This window comes from Astatotilapia calliptera, unplaced genomic scaffold, assembly GCF_900246225.1.
Source record: "Astatotilapia calliptera unplaced genomic scaffold, fAstCal1.2 U_scaffold_9, whole genome shotgun sequence".
In the NCBI taxonomy this organism is placed as follows: domain Eukaryota; kingdom Metazoa; phylum Chordata; class Actinopteri; order Cichliformes; family Cichlidae; genus Astatotilapia; species Astatotilapia calliptera.
The window spans coordinates 698,374-720,923 of record NW_020535833.1 but is presented as its reverse complement, the minus strand read 5'-3'; the positions used below and the strand labels follow the sequence as shown (position 1 = coordinate 720,923).

The following is a 22,550-nucleotide window of genomic DNA, read 5'->3' as shown; positions in this document are numbered from 1 at the left end:
AAGAAAAAACATTATGTAAAAAGCATGTAGATGGACCTTTACCTGAAGAACAGTGGATGTTGTTAGAAAAGGAACACCAACAGCATAAAATTGACAGCACACATATAACATGCAAGAAAGAAAGATAAAATAAAATAAATGACAATAATTAGAAAAATTACTAAAATTTCAGTAAAAGAAACCCACTAAGAAGTCCGAGTCTCACCTTCATGTTTCCTGTGAACACATCGTCTGGCCAGCAAAACCAGTAACACCAGCAGAACCACAACACAGAATGATCCAACACATGACAACACAGAGAGAACAGGAGGAAGAGTGATGGAGGTGGAACCAGGTGGAGGAATTGATGTAGATGGAGGTGTGGATGTAGGTGGAGGTGTGGATGTAGGTGGAGGTGTGGTGGTGTGTTCCCCTAAAATAAAGCAAACACAGTCATTAAGTTGTCGTCACATTGTGAATGTTGAAAGCTGCAGAAACACAGACAGGTGAGTGTGTCACCTGTGACAGTGATCCAGCTGGATGGAGACTCTCCATGACCGCTGATGTCACACTTGTAGAGGCCTTCATCAGACCTGGAAACATGCTGGATGGTCATGTGACCTGTAGGCTGCTTCCTGATGAGGGAGCCATCTTTATAGAAAGCAGCTGGGAGGTTGGAGGGAGTGGTCTTTGTTTTACAGAGCAGAGTGACGTCATCTCCCTCCATCACAGGGAGGACAGGACTCTGCAGGATCACTGATCCACCTCAACACAGAGACAAACTACAGCATTTCATCCATTTACACACAGCTTCATCAACACTAACTCCACACACTCAGCTTACCAGTGACTGTCAGGTTAACCATGTTACTGATGGGACCCTCTCTGGACTCACACCAGTAAACTCCACTGTCTGATGTGTAAATGTAGCTCATGTTACAGAAAGGATTCACTGGTTTTCCCCACCCATCTCCACACTGAGTCCTCTGTCGTGTGCTTGTGTTTCTCCTCAGAGTCCATCCAGCAGAGCTGTCGTCCTCCTCACAGCTCAGAGGCACAAAGTCTCCTTCAAAGAACTGAGAGCTGCTGGGACTCACAGTCAGACGAGCTGTGAGGGTTAAAATAAAAAGGTCTGAAAACTGAAAATGGTTACAATAGTGTAATTATTCCATAATTTCATCAGTTTTCTATATGAGCTCCATTCTGTAACATGAACCCCATCAGGTCATATCAGTGAGCATTTCTCAGGTTTAAACTGTGACAGAAGAAGGTTACTGACCTTGGTTTGTTGTGCAGCTCAGCAGTGAGATCAGAACTAAAGAGAAATGACACTCAGGTTGATTTGAGGTGAACATAAAGAACAACTCCACACAAACAGCTGACAAACACACAAACACATCTCTCTATATCTGCTCATTTTCAGGACTGTAAAAGTGTGAAAAAAAACCTTACAGCAAAGAAAGTAGAGCTGAAACTTGTCATCGAGTGATGACAGGTTATAAATTCAAGTCACTAGTCCAATACAGAGCATATTCAGAGAAGTAATTAATTAGTCATATTAAACACCCACAGGTAACTTTAAAGCTTGTTAACAGAAGACGATTTAACAATATTTTATTTTCTGAAGAACTTTTAGGTTACAGTCATAGTAGACGTAACAGCATTCACACATTTTGAACTCTTTATGCTCCTCAGCTATGGTTTAAACACCTTCTTTTAAAATGTTCATCAAGTGCACTAACTATACTCAGTGAATGATTTGAGCTTTTCACTGCCTGCTGTGTTTCCTCGACTCCTGAGCAAAGATAAAGAGTCAGTTCAGACCTGCAGTTGGTCCTCGTGGTGTTTGAACTTGAATTCATCCTGATTTGTTTTTCATGTCTTCTCCTCCATCATCAGTTATCAGGAGAGCAGACAGTCAAAGTACAAGAATTCAAACAAACACAGAGATTCTACTTACAGAGCAGACACAGCACAGATGTTTCCTTCATCGTCCTTCTCACTCATTTGAGCTTTTTTTCATTTCTGTCACTGACACCAAGTAAAGCCCGCCCTCTTCCTCTGAGCACCAGCTTTCTATTGGTTCAAACACAGTTTTGGGGGACTCACTTTTTTCTTTGTGGAAAGACATAAGTGGTACATTATAAATTCACATAACTGTAGAGGTCTCTCATATCTGAGAGAGGCAGATATGAGCTGAAACACAGGAATCAAACCAGGGACGCTGCTGTTATGGAGCTGAACTGGAACCATTCAGACACTGAGGCCCTCTGAACACATTTTAATTACAGCTGTGCAGAGACACACTGATGACTGACTGGAACCCCATCATTCGTATTTTACATTAATACCAGATGAGGCCCACTAGAGGGAGCTGTTTGACTGTAAATATTAAAAATAATAGAGGTATTATTTCACATCATTTCAGTGCTGCTTAACGTTAGGAACAGGTTTATGGTTATGGTTAGGGATAAGGTTAGTTTTAGGGCTGGAACGTGTATTACCGCGGGACCATCATTCCACTGGAATTCATCCATAACCCGGCGCATACCTCAGGAACTTTCCGGGACATAACAAAAAGTCGATATGCTACGCCTAGTGAGAACGGGCTGAATGTGAGAACGGGCTGAATGTCTTTAAGAACCAACAGAAGTCCCCCGGTTTTTTGAAGACCATGGCTTGGAAGATTCGTCATTTACAATGTCAGAGAACATGTTTTATCATTGTTTGAAAACTAGGTTATAAAAAATAAAAATACATAGAAAATTGATTATTGTTTACAGCTGGAGCTAAAAAGAACACTGAAAGCTTTTCACACAGCTTTTCTATTGAATCTCTTGATCTTTTTGTTTTTGAAATGATACAATAGACACATTGGTTTTCACGTCTGTAAACAACTTCACCTGTGCAGAGACACATTGATGACAGACTGGAACACTATAGGCTGTGTCCCAATTCAGGGTCTGCACGCTTGATGGACGGGCACTACGCGTACTACGTACGGTGCGTACTATAAGTAAGAGAAGTGCGGAAGTGAGAGGCTTGTGAAATGGGACGGTCTAGCCTTCGTCGCGCTGTTCAGGTTGCCTAGCAACCATGATACTAACCGCGAGAAACATTACATACAGCTTTGTGTGACATAAACGAAGGAGAAAAATGTTTTGTTGGTCATTCATTTTTGTCATGACATCACTTTGATTAGTTGAGTATCTGAGGCTGAGACCACGGGACTGTAAAACATGATTGTTGGGCTTCATGTCTGTGCTGAACAGTCATTTAAGATTAATTAGTAAATAACAATTAGTTAGTGTTGTTCATGAGACTAAAGTCATCTCACTGTGGTAATGTAAATATAATATGGCCAATATTATAGTATTGTCAGATTATTATGATATATATATATATATATATATATATATATATATATATATATATATATATATATATATATATATATATATGCATTTGAAGTACACTTCGAATTGGGACAGCCGTCATAATCGCACTTAAAATGCGTACTCCAAGCGTACAGACCCTGAATTGGGACACAGCCTCAAACTCCAGTCCCCGAGGGCCGGTGTCCTGTAACTTTTCCATGTGTCTGCTGCAACACAACCCAGCCACGCCCAGTAGTCTCCAGAGAGAATACAAATAGTAGGTCATTAGCCGGACTCTATAGAACTTGGCTGAAAGCTGAGGTGGCAGTAACAGCTGTTTGATGCATGTTACAGCAGCTCATGAATGACTGAACATGGTAAAATAAAAGTCATTTTATTACATTTTTCCAAACACCTATGATTACTTAAATTTATAGGGCTAGGGGTTTCCCCTTCAGCATGCAGTCAAGTTCTGCAGAGTCTTGCTGATGATCTACTAATTTTATTCAGGTGTGTGAGGACTGGAGTTTGAGAACCCATCTTTACATGTTTTATATATGAACACTAGGGGGAGATGTTTGACTTGAAATACTACATCCATAACAAGCGGCTCAACAATGACGTTTTAAGGCATGTTCATTGAGCATTAAATAACGCCTAAGAACATATTCTGTCTTAAAATTTGTAGGTGCAAGCTGCAATCTAAAGAGACATGGCAGGAACTGAATGAATACAAGCAGAATAGAAGAATTGGTGCTATTTTGTGAACTGTGGATGAGAATGTTCTTCTTTTAAATGTATTTAATGTTGTGATGTGTAGTGAAAACAAAGTGTGGACACTGAATGTTAAGCTGTACTTTCTGACTGGGATAACCTAGTTAGTTAGCTAGTGTTAGCTGATACAATAGCACTTCACCTTGTCCAAATGCAGTTATGCCTCTGAAAGAATAACATGTGCCAGTTCTCATGCTATACTGCAACAGACTCCATCACAGTGCTGGAGAACATCAGTCAGTGATGCAACAATGACCACATCATCAACAAACTCAGTGAATTCAGAGTCCACCAAAGAACAATGAATATGCGTGAAGTTCAACATTTCAGAAACAATGTAAAAAAACAACAAAAAAAATATTGAAACATAAAGAAATGAAGGCCATCGAGAAAACATTTGGGTCTCATGCATGTGAAACTTTATTAACCATTAAAAATAAACTCACATTCAAGCAAAATTAAATAAATCAACAAACTTGAAATCTTTAAAATGAAGTGACAAACAGACTGCAGAGTCTCCTTCATGGAAGGAAAAGTTAATAAAGCATCAAAGATCAGAGGACTGAAATATGTGACTGTAGTGATGGAAACAATTATTTGGCTTTGTTTAACGATCAGAACAATTTGTAACATAGTTATAGCTGATAAGTGGATTTTATATATAATAATAATGGATTTATATAGCGCTTTTCAAGGCACCCAAAGCGCTTTACAATACCACTATTCATTCACACACTGGTGGAGGCAAGCTACGGTTGTAGCCACAGCTGTCCGGGGGCAGACTGACAGAAGCGAGGCTGCCATATCGCGCCATCGGCCCCTCTGGCCAACACCAGTAGGTGGTAGGTAAAGTGTCTTGTGTCAAGGACACAACGACCAGGACAGAGAGCCCAGGGATCGAATAGGCGACCTTCCGGTTACAGATGTGCTTCCCAACCCCCTGAGCCACGGTCGCCCATAATTACACTATTAGATTAGTAATCGTGTATAATCAATAAACAATTTACACTCATCGTCACATACAGTGTTTGTATTGTCAGTTTGTTCAGTCACTGTTTGTAAATTGACTGTACCAGGGTTAAACCTGACACAACAGGTTTGATTTTTCAGCTGCTGAAACATTCATTGATTCTGAAAATGTAACAAAAGCAAGACTGGATTTATGAATTTGTGTAACAGAGTTTTTCCTCTTGCCAATAAAACTAGCCAGGACACTAAAAGTAAGTACACACTGCAGTCCTTGGGTCACACAGAGATAACCTAACAAAAATAAACACACTAACAGATTGATCTGTACTTAAAATTTTACTTCTATATTTGAAATGTTTAAAACATATGAAAAGTAAAATGGAGACAGTAGTGGATTACAATGCAAATGTGTTTGATAGTTGGATTTTACACTTATAAGAAAAGAAATGTAAATATAATCACTTCTACATTTGAAATGTTTAAAAATATTTACAGATGAAACATGAAATGGAGAATGTAGTGGATTAGAATGCAAATTTGTTTGATAATTTTGCACTTATAGAAAAAGAAATTGAAATAAATAATCATAATCTTAAAATGACAAAACAAAAAGTTGTAGCCCTGAGTTTTTGGAGTGTTTCAAAATTTCTGGTCTAGGCTGCTCATTTATTAAGCTTCAGCTCCAGATGGTCATAGCAACCATTTGGATAGCAACCATATATAATTTTATATATATATATATTCATATATATGTAGGTACATGCAATGACTCTCTACTTTTTTTAAACTGGTCTTTGGCTTAATTATTTTTCTTTTTTAAATAATTTTGTGACGAACATATCCATTGATTTTAGTTTCATCTCGAGGCTCATATGAAATGTGGCTCTGTTTATGATTTCTGTAGATCCAAAGAGATCTTAGTATGAACCCTGATTTTGTGTTTTTTTACGTATTCTGTAGATCAAACAACCAAAAACAGCAAGAAGCACAGCAGAAACTGACAGACCAACGACCAGTCCAACAGATCCTCCTGTCTGACCTGCAGGTGAGAAACAGGTGTGAGGTGTCAGCTGTCAGGTAGGTGATGAGTGAAGAACAGAACAGAATCCATTTCCTCTTCAAACTGCTGTCAGACATTATCTACTGCACTCTGATCACATCACTCAGACCAGCTGCTTTCTACAAAGTCTCATCAACAACATCTTTACAAACAAACATCAACAACCAGGAAGCAGCTTCACCTCTGATCACACACACACTCAACTCTACTCACTCACCTGGAGGAACAACAACTCTCAGGGTGATGTTGTTGATTGATTTCCATGATCGTGTTTCTCTCATTAAAACACGACACTCATAGTTTCCACTATCATTAATCGTCACATTCTTCAGAATCAAAGACACGTCTCCATCCTTCATCTGTCTGTCCTGCAGATCCACCCGGTTCTTAAAAGATGGATGCTGGTTGTCTGGATCAAACTGCTCATCCCGATAAACAAAGACATATTGTTTATCCTGCACAGATCTGCTCCACTCCACAACTATGTTGTTGTTGTTCAGAGCTTGACATGGCAGAATGATGTTCAGACCAGACTCAGCTGTGATGATTTTCTGGTCTGAAAGAGGAAAAAAAACACAGAGCAGCGAGGTTAAAGGTCAACTGTTCATTTCCTCAGCAGCCAATCAGAGTAAGGTGAAACACAGAGCACACTGAGCTCCGGCTTGAATATACACTCAGTCACAAAGACATTCTTATCAGTACAGATCTTTAGTATATTAAAAACTCAATGTTTCCAGAAAATAAACAATTATAATGTTGGAATTTCTTTTTTAATTACATTTTAATGAAATTAAGTTTTAAACCAAATTGAATTAACTATTAGCTACTATTAACTATAACTTGTACAGAATAAAATAGAATACAAATGCTATAAACAATTTTCCGTGTGTATTTGCTTTAACACACGGAAAAACCAAATCAGTATAAAAATAACTCTTAACTCTTATTAACATGTAAACCAGAGTGATGCTTTTTCTTTTATAAACCAAACATAACTGTCGTTTGGTTTATAAAAGCTTAATCTCCCATGTTCAGACAGATGCAAAGATACCATCACGCTAGAGCTGGGCGATATATCGAGTTTTTAAAACATATCGATATATTTTTATACGAGATATAAGATGTGACAATATCCTTTATATCGATATAGTCTATGTTACGTTATAATTATATTTGTGGAGCCGCAAGTTTGCCTCTCTTTCGTCCACTTTCGTCTTTACGCAACGTTACTCCGCCTCGCCTCTCCTTCACTGAACACAACTCCCCCTCCTCCCCCATCGCTTCACCTGCAGGAAGCGACAAGATGGACACGGCAAATCTCCGTTAACGAGTTACTGCGCATCGCCCCGTGCGTGGGGCTGGACGGCGTCAATGTGTTAGCTAGCTAACCACGCTAACGAGCTAACCACGCTAACGCCATGCAGCCCAGAGGTGCTGCACGGACTAAAATCCTTTCATTTTCTCAAAAGTTGACAGCGCGCCTTATGTATGAATTCTGGTTGTGCTTGATGGCCGCGAACCGATTTTATGTGGAACACGGCGCTCAGCAATCTGTCAAAAAATGTTTTAGTACGACTTTAGTAAGCTACGGAGCTGCACCGCTTGATGGATTGTCGGAGCATTACGGCTGAGCCTCGCGGAGTGATACGTACTGTGCTTCAACGTAATATTACCCTACTGTGTATAAGGACCATAAATGGCACCTGTTAAGAGACGTGGTTACGAAGAGGATTTCAAACTCCAGGCTGTCAGTCACGCAGTACAAGTTGGGAACAGAGCAGCTGTGAAATCTGTCTTTGTTATTGTGCTCAGCGTCTTTTAGTTTACATTTTGACTGCACAATTGTGAGCTTTTTGTTATGCACAAAAACAACATTGTTTTCTTTTATTTATGGAGCATTATTATTTAATAAATGCTCATAATTTATTTTTGAGTAAATGTTATGTACATCTGCTCTGTGTTAATAAAAGTGCCTGTGTGACATCTGGGACACAGCTTTGACTAAGAACTCTCTTTTTGTTCTTACTTTATGGCTTTAAAAAAATATCGAGATATATCTTATATCGCCATCCAGCTAAAAAATATCGAGATATGAATTTTGGGTCATATCGCCCAGCCCTACATCACGCACATGTTTACATGTTTTAACAATAATGATAATAATAATGTATACTTTATTAACTCCAGGGAATTGCTTAGTCCTCTGCATTTAACCCATTCACACAGTGAAGCAGTGGGCAGCTACCAATCCAGTACCTGGGGAGCAGTGTGTAAAGACGGTACCTTGCTCAGGGGTACCTCAGGGTAGCCACTTGGTAGATTTGAATCCCCAAACTTCCGATCATGGGGCACACGCTATACCTACTGATCTCTCTCTTTCAATAAAGCTGAAAGTCACTGAGAGAGAGATCAGAACTGTGTTTCAACGGCAGCTCGCTGTGGTCCAATCTAATTTCTTTCAGGAAGTGGTGTTAGAGTGACCATTAGCTGGAATAAAAGATGCTCACATATAAGTGCGTCATAACTAAAGTGGTGAAATCTAAAGTGGGTCTGAGTGTTTAACAGGTTCAGTTCTTGAATGATCTCCACAGAACAAGACAAACATCTCATCATCAATCATCAGCTACATACTAAAGACCATCATCAGCCAAAGAACTTCAAAATGACATCTCTGTATAAACATGTATATTGTACTATGGAGGAGGCAGCATTTAGCTGTAGCCTCCATAAAACCACAGCTGTTCTGGAGAACTTTGTCCACCTTTGATTGTCTTTAAGTTGTGTTGGAGCCACAGAGAGCAAATCTTTGTTCTTTATGGAGAACCAGTGAGGCTGTTTAGACTTTCCTATAAAACATCAGTGCAGGAGTCTCTCAGTACATCTGTTTACAGTGAGGACAAAGAAGCAACAGAAACACACACAGAGGAAACGTAGAGACAGGCAGCAGCAAATAGTCTGCAGGGGGAGCGAGCATGCAGCTTCTGCAGCACTTCCTGAAATCATATGACTGTAATCAGAGAGTAACTCAGTACACTTTCTGTTTTTATTCAGGTAATTTTCTTCTTTATATTGTGTCAGATAAAGTCTGACAGCTTATAGGTTCTTCAGCTGATGAAACACACTGAATTAATTTCATATGATGTGTTTTCACAGATGAAACCAGCCAACAGCAAATCAAATACTTCACACTAACTACACATGATATTCATCTATAACCAGTAAAGTGAAGCTTTAATCCTGGTTCAGATGGATTAACATGAACAATCTGTTAATCTACTGAAGCTCACAGACTTCAGTCAACCTGTCAGATTACCTAAAAAATGTAATTTTAAACAAGTAATGCTGTTCTGAAACCCTCCAACACTTTTTTGATCATCAAGAAATATATATTTTTTTAATTTACTCAAATAAGATTTTTGATATAAATTTGTTTATTTAACATATAAACTTCCTTTAGAAGGTCGACAACCTTTCTGAACACCAATCAACACAAGTTTGTACTGTATACTATGTACTGTGATGTGCCCACATGGAAAACTATGACATTGTTTTTTGTCTGAGTAATGCTGCCTTTCAAAGTGAATCAGTGGATCACAATAAAAAAAAGGCCAATGAATGTCTAACCTCTCAGAATTAAGGATTATTTTTTTACAGCAACTTTACTATATTTAAAAAAAACATGCAACATTACACCCAAGGCTGTGCCATATCATATCATTCACAATAATACAGATAAACATTTTTTGTAATATAAAAAAGTCATATTTTAATATTATTGCCATAGAAATGCCATGAGGTTATGTTCCATAGAGCTGTTATTCTGCTTCCTTTGACAATTTAAAAATGAAACAGGGAGCTGTTTCAACAACTTGGAACAAAGTGCAGTCATTTTCAAATATTATCCTGCTTAAGATGGAAATATTAAATTGTGTTTCACTGCTTGAAGCAAAAACATGACATCAGTGACATCTGAACACGAGGCTGTACTCAAGATGCTAGCACCTGGTGATATGTGACCTAAATATAACACGTCCACCAAAGTGCCACTTGAAAAAGAATATGATAATCTCCTTCATTTACTTATAATTATTGCTTTTTTTATATTGTTTATCTTAGTTTTTTAAAATATCACAATATAATTTTCAGGCTACATTTACCATCAATGATTTTACCTTCATACTATAAGTATTTTTCATAGTAACCCTTTCAGTACCCAAAGAGCTGGAACTGAGTGTGTACTAGGGTGTCAAATTTTCATTTGGCTAACATTTTAATGAGTTTTACACTGTGTAAAAAATGAAATGATTAGTTGAATTTTTATTTTATGTTTTTTTAAGCAGCCTCTAAGATACATATTTGTTCTTGTTTATACAAAGAGCTTATCTTTCATTTAGTTGACATGTTTTCTGTTACAATGCAGTCTGTGTGTATTTGTTACATCTTTTAATGTATCAATTTTCAAAGGAAAGCTTGAATGAAATGTCACACTTTATGTTGTTGACGATTATTGTTAATAGAAAAAAATAATAATTTTGGTTATTCAACCACAGATCTTTTCCATGTACACGGAGTATTTCCTAAGCAATATACATTTGTTGAATGGTGAATTGTCTGAGAAAAATATCTCCCCTCTGCACCCCAGTAATAACATTTTAACTCCTGTGATGGAAAGGTTTGAGTGTGTAAACAGTTAGCTGCTGAGTCAGAGGTCATGGGTTCAAGCCAACCTTCTTGCTAGAAGGTCTGACAAAGTCGCTGAGAAGATGAACAAGAAGCTGTTTGATATTTACACCAGTTTCACTTTGAAAGCTTCTCCGTCCATCAGTTATTCAATATTCAAAAAGTGATGTGAATTATTGACTTTGATGTAAATTTGATGTAAAACTTCATGAAGTCAATGAAAGATGTGGAGAATTCATTAGAAGATTGACTGCAAAATGCATATCTGACTTCAGCCCAGTGTGTACTCGCTGTGTTGTTTTTAGTAGGTCAGACCGCATTCAATACAAATCCTAAAGGCTGGAAATTTAAAAATGGACATTATCAATGCAAACAAACCCACAGCAAACCTAAAGTATATCATCTGCTTGACTGTTATCTTGATCAGTTGGTCTGATGGTCATTGGTTAGTATGAACTAATATATTAACTCATCTCCTTTCATAAACAGTGGTTCAGAGAAGAAGATAATAAAGTCATGTAAAATAAAGCAACGAAGCTTTTGTTTTCAGTATTCAGAGAATGCAGCCACCTCGACTCTGATCACGGCTTTAGATAGTTCACATTCTGGTTTGTCATCACGACGGTATGGAAGAGACAAAGACGAGCTCACTACGAAGACAAAAAAAGGTATTATATTTTCACTTTATAAGAGAAAGTCTGACTTCGTTATGCGCAGAAACGGCGTCAGCATTAGTCCGTCTGCAGTTCTGTTTCCAGGCGTACCGAGAATAGTTTCGATCGGAGAGATTAGCGCCAGTGTTTCAAACATGATCGGTATGGATAGTATTTAAATAATGTATTGTTATATAACTCTGGCTCATATGTTAAAGAGGAATGTTGTTTTTGTTTCTCACCTGCAGACACAAACAGGACGACACACAAGTAGCCAAACCAGAACAAGGGCGTAGATGTTAGAGCAGCCATTTCCGTATATCCGTGTATTCCATGCCCGAAAACCCGAGTTGTTTTGCGGACGCGCATGTGTGTGTAAGAACTGAGAAAGACTCCCCCTATAGGGCAAGGTCTTTACCAAAACTTTGATGTTTTAAGATGTTTTCATTGTAACATGCTGACATCAGCCTCTTATGGCCTGTTAATACTACTGATCACATGACCAGTAGTATTTAAAAATAAGTGTTTTGTACAGCTGTCTTCATGTTCTTTCATATGATATATTACTTAGTATGTTTTAGCTTGTTTTTCAAGGTCAACTTTGACCTGAGTCATGAGCAACGGAGGGCAAGGTTGGTCAGTGCTTAGCAAACCTAGGTACTCATGTCCACCATGTCCTAGTATACTGTTGTGAAGTTTAAAGATGCTCCATAAAAACAATGTGGTAATATCAAACTTTTACTAATTTTCATATTTGGTGCAGCCTTGGTCCATTTTTCAGTGAAATGAAATCAGCTAGAGGTGTTATTGGTATCCACGATCATCAGAGTTGATGCTAGATTTCTAACAGATAAACAAACAAATGAAAAAGATTACATACTTCCTACCTGAGGGGAAAAAATCTTGTGGAAGCATCAGAAATCTCCCCCATTGTCGTCCAGGGTGTGTTACAGTGTCAGTGTTGTATTGTCAGTAGAAGAAGGTTCCAGGTTCATAACTTTTATTAAATGTAATCTCTGTTTATGCATTTAATTTATATTACTGATTGTTGTTTTAGCAGATCAGAAAGAAGCTGGAGAAGATGACATTATCACTCATGTCATGTACATCACCTTCAAGATATCAAGACAAAAATCACAAAGTGCTTCACAGAAGAACTCAAACATAAAAACATAAATCAAGCCAAAGCAATTTTTAAAAGATGGTTTTTTAGCTGTTTTTTAAATGAAACCACTGAGTCCACAGATTTACAGGCTTAAAGGAAGGGAGTTCCAGAGTCTGGGGCCTACAATTACAAATGCTTTTTCGTTTTCAGCCTTTTATGTTGGACGACCAGCTGATCACATGACCTCAGGGACCTGCTGGGGATGTACTGATGTAAAAGATCTCTGATATAGGTTGGTGCTTGTCCATGCAGAGCCTGAATATCAAAGTCAAAATCTTGAAGTGGATTCTGAATTTTATGGGGAGCCGGTGCAACTGGATAGACATGTAGTCAAGACTGCCCAAGACAAGACCAAGTTGAGACCAAGAGATACATGTATATGTATGTATATGTATGTGTATATATATATATATATATATATATATAATGTATTGTTAAATAACTCTGGCTCATACCTCCCTATGTTAAACACTTTTGTTTCTCACCTGCAGACACAAACACGATGACATATAAGTAACCCAACCAGAAATGGGGATAGATGTTTGAGCAGCCATTTCCGTATATCCCTGTATTCCATGCCCGGAAACTTGAGTTGTCTTGCGGACACGCATGTGTGTGTGTAACCAAGAACTGAGAGACCTACCCCTATAGGGCAAGGACACCCTTTACTAAAACTTCAATGATAATGATGTTTTTATTACAACATGCTGATTTCACTGAGCTGTCAAATATGACACTGAGGTTTCTAAGGCTCAATTTAACAGAAGGCTCTAAGCTGATATGCCGCCTCATTTCTGGAATCATATGGTCAGGAGCAACAATTAAAGTTTCTCTTTAATCAGAGTTTAGCTGGAGGAAGTTGTTGTTTAAAAATTGCTTGATTTCTTTCAGGCAATTACTTAAACCGGACAGTTTATAAAACTCAGAGACTTTGTAAAAACAGTATAATTAAATGCCATCAGCATAGAGATTATAGGAGATATTATTGTAGTGCCTAATAATTTGGCCTAGGGGGAATATATAGAGTACAAAGAGAATTGGACCCAGGACTAGGGATGGGTACATAAACGGTAGTAACCAGACCGAAAAGCAGCGCACATTTCGGTGCTTTATTTCGGTGCTTTTTTTTTCCTGAGCTGTGATACACTTCTAGCCAATCATTTTACGTTTCCGAGGATAGTAGGCGGGGCCAGGTACGTACGTTCTTTTAGAGCAGAGCTACAGATTAAAAATGCCCAAGGCGAAGCGGTCAAAAGTCTGGCTGTACTTCACAGCAAAATATGCAAACTCAGCAGCCTGCAACAAGAGCTTTAAGCTGATACTGTGATGCTGTCAAAGGAGGTAACACCAAGAATCCGATGAAACACCTGGCGACACATAGCGGGTTTTTTTTAAAGCCGAGAAATGCGCCGTATTTGATAGCTTGCTGCGAGACCTCACACCGAGCACATCTACTGCGGGTGGGTTGCCAGTTATCGGACCCGGATTTAGCAACATCCCCAAAAACCCGAAGAGGAGAGTCCTGGCCCCTAGCCCTGCCAGTGTAGCAGAAATGATGATGGATGATGATGCAGCAGCAGCCGTTCTTCTCTGCGTGAGTAGCTTAATGTTGTTCGTGTGTAATTTACATTGAGTAGGCTAACCACGTTATTACATTAATGCATGTAAGGTGAACTAGCAAACATCATCATAGCTACATGCGGCTGTCTTCTTGTTTGATGGCAGATACTCCCTTCACCCTGGCCAAAAAGGCTAAAATGACCAAAGAAAAAGAGGGAAACAGCTAAATATGAGAGGTTTTTGGACAAAGTTTGTGTTTTTTCCATTGTTTAAGCACTGCTTCCAGCCAAGAGTGATACCATATATGCCCCATAGCTGCAGAAAAGGCTAACATTGTTATCTTTTTATAAAAAAACCAACTGAACATGAGAGGTTTTTGGACCAATTTTGTGTTCTCCATTCTTTAAGCACCGGTTTGAGCACTGTTTGAGCACCGGCACCGTTTCAAAAGTACCGATTTGGCACCAGTATCGGATAAAACCTAAACGATACCCATCCCTACCCAGGACAGATCCCCGGGGTACCCCACATGTCAGAACTGTTGATTGAACTGTTGATTACTTGATTTACACGAACAGAAAAAGAGCTTTCAGATAAATAGGACATGAACCATTTTCAAACAACACCCATCATCCCGAAATATCCTTAAGCCTGTTTGTTATGATACTGTGATCTCCAGTATCAAAAGCAGTGGTGAGATCCAACAGAACCAGACCTGTGTACTCTCTGGAGTTTGCTGCCATCAAAATGTCACTAGATACTTTAAGTAAAGCCGTTTTAGTAGAGTGTCATTTGTGAAATCCCGACTGGAAAACATCCATGACATCATTTTCTCCAGGAAATAGTTCAGTTATTCTGCTACTGTTTCTTTCCAAGATCTTTGATATAAAAAGCAATTTGGAAATTGGCCTGTAACTGTTTGACAAGGATGGATCCAGATTAGGTTTCTTTAATATTGGCTCAACAACAGCTTGTTTAAAGAAACTGGGAACTAAGCCAGTAAGAAGAGAAATATTTATCATTTTCAAAATACAGGGACCAATAGTCAAACACACTAATGAAAAATGGGGCACGAAGGACATGTAGGGGGCTTGACGTTGGTTTCATATGACCAAGCAAAGCACAGATGTCCTGTAATGTAACAGGAGTAAAGGAAGACCAAGTATCAAAGGTAAGCAAATTGTAAGCTTGATACTGAGAAGATGATGGAGAGATATTTGACCTGATGGCAGTGAGCTTATTTGTGAAATAATTCAAAAACTCGTTACAATCAGACGTTGAGTAAACTGGTGCATGAGGAACAGAGGGAGAATTAATTGTGTTAAACAACAGTTTCTGATTTTTTTTTTATAAAGCTATAAGGTGTGCAAAATACTCTGTTCTGACATTTTTCCACATGTCATTTAGTAAGAAAATAGATTCTTTAAGATGTAACCTGTGAACCTCAAGCTTGGAAGCCTTCCATAAACGTTCTAGCTCTGAAAAAATGCTGCCAAAAGTCAAAAGACTTCAGTAGCTATGTTACAGGATGCATCATCAATATGAATCTCCCAGCCTTCTCCAATTTATTAACGGATGTCAGAAGGTCGTTAAATTCAGTTAGACAAAGACCCCAGCAAGTCCAGGAGTTTGGTTAATTAAAATTCAATAAAGGGTTCGCAAAGAACCGACCTTAATCATCTGCAGCTAGTGATGTGACGTTCTGTATGGAGGCTTCAAAGCTTATGTCGAGTAATGGAGGGGGCGTTTCCGCGAGCTTCATTTATGGGAGGAGCTGAAAATGATGACGTCCGAAACCTCGCTGCCCGGCTGTACCACGTGACTTCTTCAGGAAGTGGTTCGGACTTTGCCGCGAGCTAGATATAAACCCCTCAGACTTCATCCAAAATGTGGGTGTTTGATTTAGCATTGTGGAGGACAAAGGATTTAAAAGATTAGTTAAATCATTAAATCCTAGCTATGTTCTCCCCACTAAAAAGGTCATAAAAGCAGTGAAAATTTAGTTTTTACAGAATAAAATGTGAACAGGCAGGACTTTGTGTAGCTGTCCATACCTCAACGTTGCAAAAGCACAACCACTGTCCACACCCCAACCACACCTCACCTCACAGTAAATGATCATTTCCATTTTAAGCATTTCCAAATAATCTTTTTCCATACTGCCAGTATAAATATACACAGTATACTGCCATCACTACAATATAGATGTTTTACACACTCCTTTTGTTGTTGACATTTACAGGCTGTGTGCAAAAGGCCACACTCTTCAAATTCATGCCAACTAATATTTTTACGTCCAGTAGGTGTCCTACTAGAGCAAATGAAGCTTCAAGAAGCTTTGCACTGGGGTGAACCAATTGGATGAAAAGCTTCAGTGCTTCATGAAGCTTCATCTGCCCATCACTATCTGCAGCTCAAGCGATGTCGGCGCTTCCAGCCAAGTAGATTTCCTTCAAGTGAATACATGCTTTGCTGCCACGTCTAAGTTTAACACATAAAGTTTAGAGATTCCTTCACGAAGTGATCGTTTAAAATAAACGATTTGAACGAGCGTTAAGCAGGGAAAACCAAATTGATGACGCTCGGTTGGCACACTCAACAGCTGAGTGCTGTGGCACTTGAATTAAACACCTGTGCACACCTGCGTACCTGCCGCGATGGGCGGTGACTCCAAGGCTAGGCGAAGCTAACATCCATGGTTATCTATCGCTACTGCCAGCAAAGCGGCGGACAGATGACTGACGAAAGGTGCGCATGCTGCCATCAAGCCATGAATACTGGGCTGCAGACTGAGGAGTAGCGTCCCCAGGTGACACTAAATGGACTACTCGCAGGAACCTGGAATCTCCCCACAGCAAGAAGCTAACTTTCGGTACTTCACCTTGACACCAGTCCTGGTTCCCCTCCTTCATTTTTTCGGGTTGAATCCCACCGGTATGTACAGTAGCGTGCAATCAGGTGAGGAACATATAAAAGGAGGAGGAAAAGTTTTCCTGTAACTGTCCCATCTGTAGCTCTCCATTGAATCTTTAATGTGCAACAGCGTGCCCTGATCGTAAATTCTAGCAGCAGAAACAAAGTTTAGACACAAAAGAGTAAAAATAATATTGCAAGCGACGATAGCCAGTGGCGGAGCCAAACACGGCCCCATCTTGTCCGACATCTGTAGCTGCTAGAAGTTATTTATCAGATCTCTGGCAGTGTCTCTGTTCACCCTCACACAGATGCCTGTCCTGAATCCAATCTACAGCCCTGTTCGTGTGTCCTCTTTTTCAAACTCTTGAGATTATTCTGGCAGACGCAGTAAAACTTGTTACAGCATGTAAAGATGTGCCATCCTCTGATGTGCCTGTGTAACCTAAACATGCTGAAACTAACAGGCATGTTATTGATAAACACATCTTAAATGCTGGAGTAATTGTGCAAAGTCCACGTAGAAGTCAAACATCCCCCTCTTATGGCATTTGAATCAATGTTCCACTCTGTCCTCCTGTGTCTCTGCACAGCTGAAAGACTTTTTTTAAAAAGACATACCGTATACGAGAGACCTCGACAGTTATGTGAATTTATAATGTACCACTTGTGTCTTTCCACAAAGAAAAAAGTGAGTCCCCCAAAACTGTGTTTGAACCAATAAAAAAGCTGGTGCTCAGAGGAAGAGGGCGGGCTTTGCTTGGTGTCAGTGACAGAAATGAAAAAAAGCTCAAATGAGTGAGAAGGACGATGAAGGAAACATCTGTGCTGTGTCTGCTCTGTAAGTAGAATCTCTGTGTTTGTTTGAATTCTTGTACTTTGACTGTCTGCTCTCCTGATAACTGATGATGGAGGAGAAGACATGAAAAACAAATCAGGCTGAATTCAAGTTCAAACACCACGAGGACCAACTGCAGGTCTGAACTGACTCTTTATCTTTGCTCAGGAGTCGAGGAAACACAGCAGGCAGTGAAAAGATCAAATCATTCACTCATTATATCAACACAGCTGCACAGTGGACACATAACTTTGTGGGACTTACTTTTTCAGACTTTTGTTGTCCAAACTTCATTGAAACATGTTGCAGAGATGTGTTTGTCAGCTGTTTGTGTGGAGTTTTTCTTTATGTTCGCCTCAAATCAACCTGAGTGTCATTTCTCTTTAGTTCTGATCTCACTGCTGAGCTGCACAACAAACCAAGGTCAGTAAGCTTCTTCTGTCACAGTTTAAACCTGAGAAATGCTCACTGATATGACCTGATTGGGTTCATGTTTCACAATGGAGCTCAGTTCTGAAAAAAAAAAGTTCAGTGGAACCCTGACTTACGAAATTAATTCGTTCCCGAGGGTCTTTCGTAAGTCGAAAATTTTCGTAAGTCGAAGCACCCATCGCGCCTCTTGAGTGAACTAATTGCTAACTGCAACAACAATACGTCGTTCAAGTGGAACAGCAAAGCGCAAGTATGAAAGCCAAGAGGGTTGTCACATGATTCGGATTGTATGCATCAGCATTCTGGGCTCATTCAATCAGAGCCAGCGGATTTCGTATACCGGGCATTTTGCCGTAACAGGGGCAGAAATATTGCCGTTAAGTGCCTTCGTCACTTGAATTTTTCGTTAAATGGGGTATTTGTAAGTCGAGGTTCCACTGTATAAGAAATCATCAGTTTTTCACTTTAACCCTCACAGCTCGTCTGACTGTGAGTCCCAGCAGCTCTCAGTTCTTTGAAGGAGACTTTGTGTCTCTGAGCTGTGAGGAGGACGACAGCTCTGCTGGATGGACTCTGAGGAGAAACACAAGCAAACAACAGAGGAGTCAGTGTAGAGATGGGTGGGGAAAACCAGCTGGTTCTACGTGCAACATTAGTGGTGTTCTCCAGTTGGACAGTGGAGTTTACTGGTGTGAGTCCAGAGAGGGTCCCATCAGTAACATGGTTAACCTGACAGTCACTGGTAAGCTGAGTGTGTGGAGTTAGTTTTGATGAAGCTGTGTGTAAATGGATGAAATGCTGTAGTTTGTCTCTGTGTTGAGGTGGATCAGTGATCCTGCAGAGTCCTGTCCTCCCTGTGATGGAGGGAGATGACGTCACTCTGCTCTGTAAAACAAAGACCACTCCCTCCAACCTCCCAGCTGCTTTCTATAAAGATGGCTCCCTCATCAGGAAGCAGCCTACAGGTCACATGACCATCCAGCATGTTTCCAGGTCTGATGAAGGCCTCTACAAGTGTGACATCAGCGGTCATGGAGAGTCTCCATCCAGCTGGATCACTGTCACAGGTGACACACTCACCTGTCTGTGTTTCTGCAGCTTTCAACATTCACAATGTGACGACAACTTAATGACTGTGTTTGCTTTATTTTAGGGGAACAAACCACCACACCTCCACCTACATCCTCTGCTCCTAACTCCACCTCCATCACTCTTCCTCCATCACTCTCTCCTCCTGTTCTCTCTGTGTTGTCATGTGTTGGACCAGTGTGTGTTGTGGTTCTACTGGTGTTACTGGTTCTGCTGGTGAGACGATGTGTTCACAGGAAACCTGAAGGTGAGACTCAGACTTCCTGAACTTTCAGGTTTGAGTTTCTTTAGTAGAATAAAGTTCACATTCATTATGATCACAGTAACAACTTTTATTAAATTTAATTTCTGTTTATATATTTAATTTATATTTTGTTCATTTTGCATCATTTCAGCAGATCAAGCAGAAGTTGGAGAAGATGACATCATCACTCATGTCATGTACAACACTGTCAAGATAACAAAAGCCAATCTGATGAAGCAGAGGTAATATTTGAGTTTACATATTTTCCTCAAGCCATTTGTAATGTAGTAAAGTTAGTTAGTGTTCTTTTTTTTTTAATCACTAAAGTGAACTAATTCTGTTAGTCTTTGGGGGCTGACTCACTATTGATGCTTCAAGAGGACAATAGAGGAACTGCATCTGCTTATTTTTGAGATTTGTATCTCTTTACTTCAGTTTGATCAGCAGAAATTATATTTAAATTACTGTTGAATTGCCACTAAATAAATAAATCTCAATGGAAGCTGTATAACGCACTACTTCACACAGATTAGGGACGTAATTTCCAAAAACCTAGTGAGCAATAAGAGTTAAGAGTTGCTTCTAGAAGGACTTCAGTGGAGTTTCCCAGTTTTGAAGTGAGGCCATACATGTACATTGTGATGACAGTCTTTATTATGAAGATGTTTTCTCTGACATTTTCTGCTTCTTGTATCTTAAACTGAATTTAATGAGTGCAGAATCAGATGTAGGTTTTTGAAGCCTGATCTTGACTTTAATTATATGATTAATGATTTTAAGGTCACTATAGAGTATGTGAGGGATGATCAGAAGTATATAGTGATGTATAGTAAATGTGGATTCTAGGAAAAGTAAACGGACATTTTCCTGATTTAGTGTTATCAAAACTGGAATTCACAATGTTCAAGTTTTTATTTTTTGTGATATTTGATCTTTTTCAGATGTAATCATGTGTTTAACTCTGCACTTACTGAGTGTTGTTCACTGTGAGCTGGACTGTGTTTGTGTGGTCTGTGGTTAACTGAAGCTAACAGCTCTGCAGTCGTCCAGCATCCTGATAGAAAGAAAGAAAAAAACACTTCAGAAACTCAGTCTAAGAGATTTGAAAAGATTAAGTTTAAAGAGGATTGTGAACCTGGTCCAGGCACTGACAACTTACTGAGTGAGGGGTTTTTTTTATAGTGGAAAGCAACATATAAACCAAGCCAGGAAATGGCTATAACTTAAACTAAGAAAAACCTAAACTGGGAAAGCTAACAAGGAACATGCAACCAGCGACAAAGATCTAAGAAAAACTTGAAACACAGAGGGACCAACAGGGGAAGACAAGCAGACAAGCCAGGAACAAGCAGAGGACAACACAGGGCTTAAATACACAGACAGGAGGACCAGAGGATGGGGAACAAGTGGGAACACAGCTGGAATTGATCTGCCATAACGAGACAAAGGAAGCAGAGCAGAATACACTGACATAGGACAAGGACTATCAAAATAAAACAGGAAGCACAAGACATTCAGAAAGACGCAGACTCAGAGTCATGACATATAGAGACATATAATATGCACAGAAACCCAGCAAGAAACCAAAGCCATGAATCACAAATAATCAAGCAATATAAATTAAGCAAACACAAAACACTGGGTCATAGACCCAGTACCGTGGCAGAGACACATAACACTTGTTACATGGTTTTAATTTATTTAAACACCCTTACTCATACTTTCCTTAAATGCTATCCTGTTTTAAAGCTGTTTATTTAAAAATAAAAAAGGGAAAGAAGATGTACACAGAGTATAATTCTTTGCTTGTGTTTAATGGTAGCATGAGGTGGTCCCTGCAGCCCATTCTGGTAGTCAAGCACCTTCAGGAGGGTAGATTCACATGTGCTGTAACAAGGTTTGCTTTGTTCAGTGTTATTTATATAGTGCCAAATCATAACAAAGCCTCACAGACTCCAGTAGGTAAAATACCTGGAGATGAGACAGAGCATCAGCCCAGCAGCAGTACTGACTTTGCTCCTTTATGTTCCTACCAGAAACCTACTAAACTCTCACTGGTATCAGGTGCTGACATTATTTCAGTGGGACCTGTGCTCACAACCCAGCACTGTGCAGATCAGAGTTCAGAGGTTGTCTGAACAGTGACAAGAACAGCAGGAAAAAGCAAAACTGAGAAACATCAGTCAGACATCAGAACAGAGCAATGATCTGTGAGAACCATTGACTAAACCATTCACCTTTTTGAGTTTAACTTCTTGTTGTGTCTCCACTGCTGACACCTTGATTTGCACTGAAGCAGCTGAAATAGACACACAATGGTTTCGTTTTCCTGACATCCCTGAAGTGTAACTGATTTTGTGTTATAACGTTTAAAACTGTTTAGTGGTTCCTTTTTTTTCTGTTACAGTGTATCTTAAACCAAGAACACTTCCTGTTTCTCTGCTCTGTGGCTCCCGCTGAACACATAAAACTTTATTTTACAATCACAATTAATTCGTTTTCCTAAACCAGCTGATCTAGATTTAGAGACAGAGGGTCAGACAGAAAATACTTAGTAAAAATAATATGTTAAACGTTTTTTACTTCATTCCTATTTATGTTCACAGAAATGCATCAACATATCTGCCAGTTTATCAGTGGCACTCACTGCTGTGTTTTATGGAGAATAAAACATAAGATGGCATTTATTAGTTCCAGACTTGGTATATTCACATAGTTACAGCAGGAGAATAAACAGGGTAGGAATATAAATAGATGAAAGATGTGTGCAGAGACCACACAGGATATTCAATAATGTTAGAAATAACTGATAATCAC

The 22,550-nt window shown here is 39.3% G+C and overlaps 1 protein-coding gene across 1 annotated transcript; it reads right to left on the bottom strand.

The window, feature by feature from the left end:
* Nucleotides 1-5,039: 5,039 nt before the first annotated feature.
* Nucleotides 5,040-11,826, bottom strand: LOC113018484 (cell surface A33 antigen-like). The gene is made up of 3 exons (XM_026161554.1): nt 11,735-11,826; nt 6,377-6,715; nt 5,040-6,138 (listed from the first exon to the last, which is right to left on the bottom strand). The coding sequence occupies exons 1-3, from the start codon at nt 11,802-11,804 to the stop codon at nt 6,017-6,019; spliced, it is 531 nt and encodes a 176-aa protein (XP_026017339.1). The 5' UTR covers nt 11,805-11,826; the 3' UTR covers nt 5,040-6,016.
* Between the last annotated feature and the right edge of the window lie 10,724 nt (nt 11,827-22,550).

Bases quoted from the DNA above. Each gene is read 5' to 3' on its own strand.
- LOC113018484 (XM_026161554.1), bottom strand. From the start codon at position 11,804: ATGGCTGCTCTAACATCTACGCCCTTGTTCTGGTTTGGCTACTTGTGT. The intron at 6,716-11,734 runs GTGAGAAACAAA...TTCCTCTTTCAG, and splicing joins CGTCCTGTTTGTGTCTGCAG to ACCAGAAAATCATCACAGCT. The intron at 6,139-6,376 runs GTGAGTGAGTAG...TCTCACCTGCAG, and splicing joins GAGAGTTGTTGTTCCTCCAG to GTCAGACAGGAGGATCTGTT.